General features: G+C 43.3%; 1 protein-coding gene across 1 annotated transcript in view; it reads right to left on the bottom strand.

Annotated features, from left to right (window-relative positions):
- SEC24B (SEC24 homolog B, COPII coat complex component) overlaps nucleotides 1–6,637 on the bottom strand; it is a 147,520-nt gene that overhangs the window by 115,939 nt on the left and 24,944 nt on the right. Inside the window, exons 4-5 of the mRNA XM_019521821.1 lie at nucleotides 4,644–4,724; nucleotides 1,102–1,286 (exon numbers count right to left, since the gene is read on the bottom strand). Coding sequence (XP_019377366.1) covers nucleotides 1,102–1,286; nucleotides 4,644–4,724 — 266 coding nt within the window. The remainder of the gene's footprint in view (nucleotides 1–1,101; nucleotides 1,287–4,643; nucleotides 4,725–6,637) is intronic.

The raw sequence follows: 6,637 nt of genomic DNA, 5'->3' as shown, positions 1-6,637 counted from the left end.
TGGAGCCTGGACTTGCAGTGTCCCAGCTGCCTGCTGGGAGCAGCCCGGGCTCCCAGCTAGCAGCAGCTACCCAGAGTCAGGGCCAGTGTGAGAGCTGTGCTGCCCTGCTGTCTGCCCTGAGGTGCGTGCACAGTTGCCACCAGCATGCAGCTGATGCTGGAGCTGTGGAGCCTGGCGCAGCTGTTTGCAGCCTGTCTGCTGTTTGCTGCAGCTGCCCAGAGCCCAAGCTGGCTACAAACAGCTGCACCAAGCTCTAGAGCCCAGTCACCAGCTCTGTGCCAGGAGTGGGGGAAGAGACTGGGGCTGTGCTGCCTCAGGCCCCTCCCCACCACTGGCTCCGAGGCACGCACATGCCAGTAAGGAGCTGATGCCAGGGCTCCGGAGCCCAACACAGCTGTTTGCAGCCTCCCAGCTGCAGCCAGCCCCGGGTCTGGGTAGCCGCTGCCAGCCGGGAGCCCGGGCTGCTCCCAGGAGGCAGCTGGGACGCTGCAAGCCCTGCTGGGAGCAGTCCGGGCTCCAGCAGCTACCCAGAGCCAGGGCAGTTGCTGACAGCCACAGAGCCCAGGCTGGGGGGGAAGGGGCACAAGTAGGGCATTCTGCCATGTACCCCCTGCCCTCTTTTTTTTTCTGGCATGCCAGCACTCTGGCACCTTCCAAGGTAGGCACTATGGTGTTTTTCGGCACTCCAGCCAAAAAATATTGCCTACCCCTGCTTTAGATATTCAAACTAGAGGGGGAGGTTAAATTGAAATTTGTTTTAATGTCATTACACAAAACCACCTGGAGTCCTATACCATAATGCACTCAGTATAGAAAAGATTGCAAAACTGCTTTAAAAAAATCTTTTTGGCTGAAGTCTGACTTTCCAGGTATAGATCAAACTATGAAATCAACAAGGAAGGCTTAACAGAGCAATGCTTTTGTGCATTCATCAATAATGAATATTGGTAAAATCTAATTAATATGAATGGTTCTTGCTTCTAAAAACTGTTCCAATAAATTTAAAATAATCTTGTGAATGATAACATAGACACATAAAATATAAGCTTCACAAAAGGACTGAAAGATAAACAAGTAATTTGTGAATTAAAAAGATCTTACCTGTGAATACTGTTGAAACCCAGAATGATGGCCTGGGTTTGTGGGCTGCACAGCAGAAGTAGGTGGTGCAGAATTCTGATAACCAGGTTGAAGAGTTGGGTATCCATAACCAAAGGGCTTAGAAGTCTTTGATGTTGGGGGAACAGAGGGAGCAGGAGCTGGACTACTTGTCATAGAACGTGTCTCTTTAAAAAAAGATGCGTTTATTACATTTAAGTACACTAAGAAAATTCCCAGCTGCTGCTGAATAATAAAACTTAATTATAAAGAAACAATGCCAAATGTCTTTACCCTGACCAAATATGTATAACACCACAATAGTAAGAAACATTTATATCCTGTTATCAGCAACCAGGGGATACCCTTGGCCTTACCATATAGCAGAGCTGTTCAACTGGTTGCCTGTGGGCTGCTTGCAGCCCACAAAGGGTTACATTTTAGCCTGCAAGCACCTGCCACTTTACCCATCGCTTTGGCTACAACGCAAGTGGTGTCTTTGGGCTCCCCTCCCTGCCTCTGCACCATAGGCTGGGGCATTGTGACATTGCAGGGAGCTGAGAGTGAGCCTGGGGTGGTGTGCATGCGCGTGTGCATGCATAACGCTGGCTGGGGGAGTCACCGGTGCCTGGTGTAGCAGAGAGGCAAGGGAAGGGGACACAAGTGCATGGTGCAGCAAGGGGGCAGAGAACCATCTGGCAGGGATGTTGTGGGTATGTGGTGCAGTAGGGGAGCCTGCACATGTGTGCAGTGTAGCAGTGATGGGAGAACAGGCACACAGCCTGTGGTGGTAGGTGTCATGGGAATGTGGAAGGAGTGTGTGGCCCACAGGGACCATGGCTTGCCTTGGTGAGCCTGCAGGGTATGCAGGCCCTGCTGGTGCAGTCCGTGTGGCATGAAGCCCCTAGCTGCTTGAAAGTTGCAACACCCTGCTATAAATGACTAACATTTTCTGTAATCTTATTTAGTGTAATGTGATTATCAACTAATCAGAATAACTTCATGTAATTTTATATTTGGTTCCTTTTAACAGAAAAAGATAGGAATAAAAATGTTATTGGTTACAATGCAAGAAACAAAAAGACCATAATTATATATTTTTTCTTCAATGCATTTTTTGCTCCTGACCTTTGCCAGCCTTGCATCAAAATCTACTGACCCTCAACCTTCCTCTGGCTTACCTGTGACAAAAATTGCAAAATTTTATTAAAAGCGCATATGGTCTCCCTTGAATCAGTGCAAGTCCTGCCTGTATATTTTATAGCACAATTTGGCCCTGTTTTAAAAGGTTAAACTGTAAATAAAACAGAGATCCCAATTCAGATGGCCTGTTATATGGGGCAGAGAGGTAGCTTGAACAAGAGATTTAAACACCGCTTAGGTTACAAGTGCAGGTTACATCTCAGATAAGGGGAAAATGCTGTTTTGCAACTGGCATATTTCAAGTTTTTAATGGGTGTCCCCCCTTGCCGCGAAAAGCTCTAAAACCATGGTCTCTTGCTGGGGAACCAAGGCAGGAAAGACTATGTGAAGTAGAAGCACAGCAGAGAGAAGTTAGCTGCATTGACCTAAGTCAAGTACACGGTATAGCAGTGCAAGCAATGTGCAAAACCCCGTCTGGTAAAAATCTACAGTTGGTCTGGGTAGCCAAGAAAGTGGATGAAACCAGAAAAGTGTCAAGCTGACTCTCAAATTCCCTCAACAAGCAAGTGGTACAAATTTTATTCTAACAAGTTTTAAAGTAGTTAATCTTTCCAGGCTAGTAAATAGAGTACAGTACACTGAAACCACATTTTATTTTACCTCTATAACTTGAGGTAGACCGTGTAAGAGAAATTATATCAGCTTTACACTAAATTAGTAGCACGCAAACTTTTCTCCCCATGGGCCAGATGAATGGTGCCAAGTTGGTCTGTGGGCTGGATCTGGTCCATGGACCTGATGTGGTATAAAGAGCCAGCCTGGCAGTGGCCCAATACAGTGGCACAAGGCTTGGGAGTGGGGGAGCAGTGGCAGTGTTAACTGTCATCACTCCCGTGCCAAATTTCTGAACCACGAGGAGCTCTCCAACCTGGATGGTTGAGTCCCTGGACTAGACAAATGCTTCCCCTACTAGAGGAATCCTGAGCTGTGGGTTTTAAGCAAGCTACTGAAACCATATTATGAGGTCAGAACAATGAAAACAATATAGTGAAGCCCAGGATTAATTCAATTACTAATGAAAATCCTAAATAAAAATGTGCCTACGTTAATGATTTAGTACCCTTGGTTTTCAGATGAGTGGCAGGGTCACAGACAGAACCTTTTAAAACCCTCAGGAAACTACCAGCAAAACTCTTTGAGACTCGCCTGGACATTCCTGATATTTTTTTTAGAGTACAAAAGCCTTAATACTTTGATTTTTCTATCGTATATAAGACAGACAAAAAAAGGACAAATATTATCTAACTCTGTACGTCAAGTCTAATCTTTGGCGTCTTAAACTCTCAGTATCTTTACATGTGTTCTTCGCATGGGTGACTGGTGCCTCCTGAGTCTGGGGGGGGGCACCAGATCGTCACTGTGGGGCAGGGCCCCTAGCAGCCGATCATCTACCAGGGGGGAAGGGGGGGCAGGGGGCAGTAGTGATCACCGAGCCTGGAACCACAAGCAGTGAAACCAAAAATGCACTTCTGTTTTCATGGCTGGTGCTTCTAGGGGGTGCATGTGCGCCCATGGCAGGGGAGGTTTAACTAGAGTGCATTCGAGAAGCTTTAGTAAAAAAGCACTCCCATCATCATTTTGAAGCATGGGAATGGCTGAATACATGAGACAGTGAGGCTGCTGGAGTGTGCTAATTAGTACGCTCCAGCAGACTCTGTTAATAAAGTGTGTTCCAATGTGCCTGTAATTACAACGCGTCGGAGCAGGTGCCCTGTACATCTACAGGCACCCAATATTACCAAATGTGATGTGAATCGCACATGCCTGTTAGGATTTGGAATAGTACCAACTCTTTTCACACACAGTATTTAGAAGTCAACAGAAATTGACGGGGGTCACTAATGACTTGGCTTGGAATTCAACGGATAAAAACTTTCAGCTTTTTGGGTCAGACTAGGAAGACTAAGAATAACATTTTTAGAACAAGACAGAAAAATGGCGGTGGGGGGAGGAAGGTTGTTTTTCTGTCTGTTGCTTTGCAACAATAGGAAACGAGAGGCAGTTTTAGCTCTGTCTTCAACTGAAATATTAGACAGTTAAGAACATGCTTTGTCTCAAACAAAACAGGATTCTTCTCCAGTGTCATGACAGTTAAATTATGATTTGTAGGACAGACAAGTTTTATTATACAGCTCCTCTAATCTTAACTGTAATAGAGATTAAAAAGTCAATTAAAAAGCAAGATACTTTGGTGAATGAAATTTTAATAACTTGTTCCAATATTCTATACTCATTCCTTCTTCCCTTGTTGCCAGTTACTCTTTAGTGTTTCTAAGAGGGTTTTTTTAAAAACAAAAGTTTATAAGATGCAAATCTGAAAATTAGCATGTAGCAAATCTTACCTGGAAAGCCACCTCCTTCAAGGGCATCATAATTGTTAGGAACGGGAGAGGCACTGCTAGTAGTGGAAGAGCTGTCAATAGCTATAAGTAAATATAAGAACATTTGCAACATTAAGCATTTGCAAGTTTCTGAGAGAAAAGGGTTTTTAAAAAAACATTAAAGAGATCCTGAAAAAACCACTGCCTATAAGCTACAGAAAAACAAAATTATTACTGAAAAACACAGATTACACAAACACAGCCATTTTTTACACTAAAACTCATAGAAAAGAAAAACAAGGATAAGGACAAAGAACAATTAAAAACGATTTCTTGTTTCCATGAGGATTTTATGAACATCCATTTCTAATTGTAATCAAGCAACTTAAAAAACATTTTTAAATGCTTGGTTGACTTCCTCCTACCTACTGAATAACGCAAAATTCCCTTCGTCTTCAAATGAGAGTTTTGCCTGAGTTGGGAGTTTCAGATAAGACCAGTTAAGTAGTGACTTGTTCTTCGAAATTTTAGAATATGTCCTTCCTTTGTTTGAGACAGTTCATCTTGTTTTAATGTTAGACGCAAAAGTCCTACTGAACGTTTCTTGGAGGCAGATGGACAAGCCAAAAAGGCTCACCTAAATTAACTAATAAAACACTTCAAGCACTTTTCTTTGTACTGAGTAGGCTACTTATACTTTTCACCACGCAATGCATGTTTGCTTTTTAACGGACTATCTGGATTATAACATAGCATAGATACTAATTTTGAAAAGAAAGTCTTAAAAACATTTCAGTTGATGCAATCTCATAAACCTTTGCCACATGAAAGAGACCACTGAAGAAGAAAGTAGGTACACCTGCTCTTTGAAAACAATTTTGGCTTCTGATTCTGGGTTTTGAATTTTTATATCTTAATTACTACAGGTCACAAACAAGAAACAAGAAGAATGTATAAGAGTTCAACAACAAAACAATAGTAAAAAGCTATGTACAACTCCTGCGGGTGGGACAAGCAGTATGGAAATCCTAAAGGGATTCCTCTGCTACTACCTTACTTAAGGTCTACATTCTTTACAACTCACCCCTCCTTGCAAAGCCAAGCGGTTTTAAGGAAGTGCTTTAATGAAGAGAGGATGGTGGCTTTGAAAACTCAAGAGGGAGAAAGCATTTGTTGTCTAGGGATGCACTGAAAACTTCTGTGAGAACTTTATTAACAACATGGAAACACCACTATTGTAAATATTATTTTGACATTTCAGTTATTTATATAAACATTTTTTACCTGGGATACAAAATAAGGCTGAAATTCAACATTCAAAATTAGTCACTTTGAGTGGTGAAATTTTAGCCTATATATATTTAAAATTTAAGCAGATTATTTTAGAAATAGTGTGTTAGTTCTCAGGTTATTTTTAAATTAAGCATATATACATTCCTTTGTTTTTGTGTTTGTAAGAGAATGTAAGAGTCATCTCTCTCTCCTTATCAAGTTCTGCCTTTTTTCCCAAATTTGGGGAAAATTTCTAAAAGCAGAAGCACACATGATGCCTATTTACTACTCTGTCCTCCAGCTTGGGAAGTAGCACAACTCTATCAGGTTCACTTAACATAGGGATGGACAAAATATAGCCCGTAGGCCAGATGCAGCCCGCCAGAGCATTCTATCCAGCCTGCAGGGCCCCTAAAAAATTTACAAAAATTAATATTTATCTGCCCCTGGCCAAGGTAAAAAATGACAGGAATCAGGGGCAATAGGATCCAGAGGAAACCATGGCAGGCCCCTGGAACAGCAGGGCCCACCCAGCCCTGCCCCCCTAGCCAGAAGCCCCTTCCTAGCAGAGGCTTCTGGCCTGGGACCATGGGGCTATTCATGCCTGCATCGATGTGGAAAATTCAGGTAAGTGTGGGGGGCAGGGATGGGACAGGAGAGAACTGTGGATGACCGCCCCAGTCCTTAGGGCTGGGTCGGCTCCTGCCAAGTCCCGTGGTCCGGCCATGAAGCCAGGAGCGTGC

This window comes from Gavialis gangeticus, unplaced genomic scaffold, assembly GCF_001723915.1.
Source record: "Gavialis gangeticus isolate Ggan-Ray unplaced genomic scaffold, GavGan_comp1, whole genome shotgun sequence".
NCBI lineage: Eukaryota > Metazoa > Chordata > Crocodylia > Gavialidae > Gavialis > Gavialis gangeticus.
Note: the sequence above shows the minus strand (reverse complement) of the source record. Positions and strands in the feature narration are given on the sequence as shown.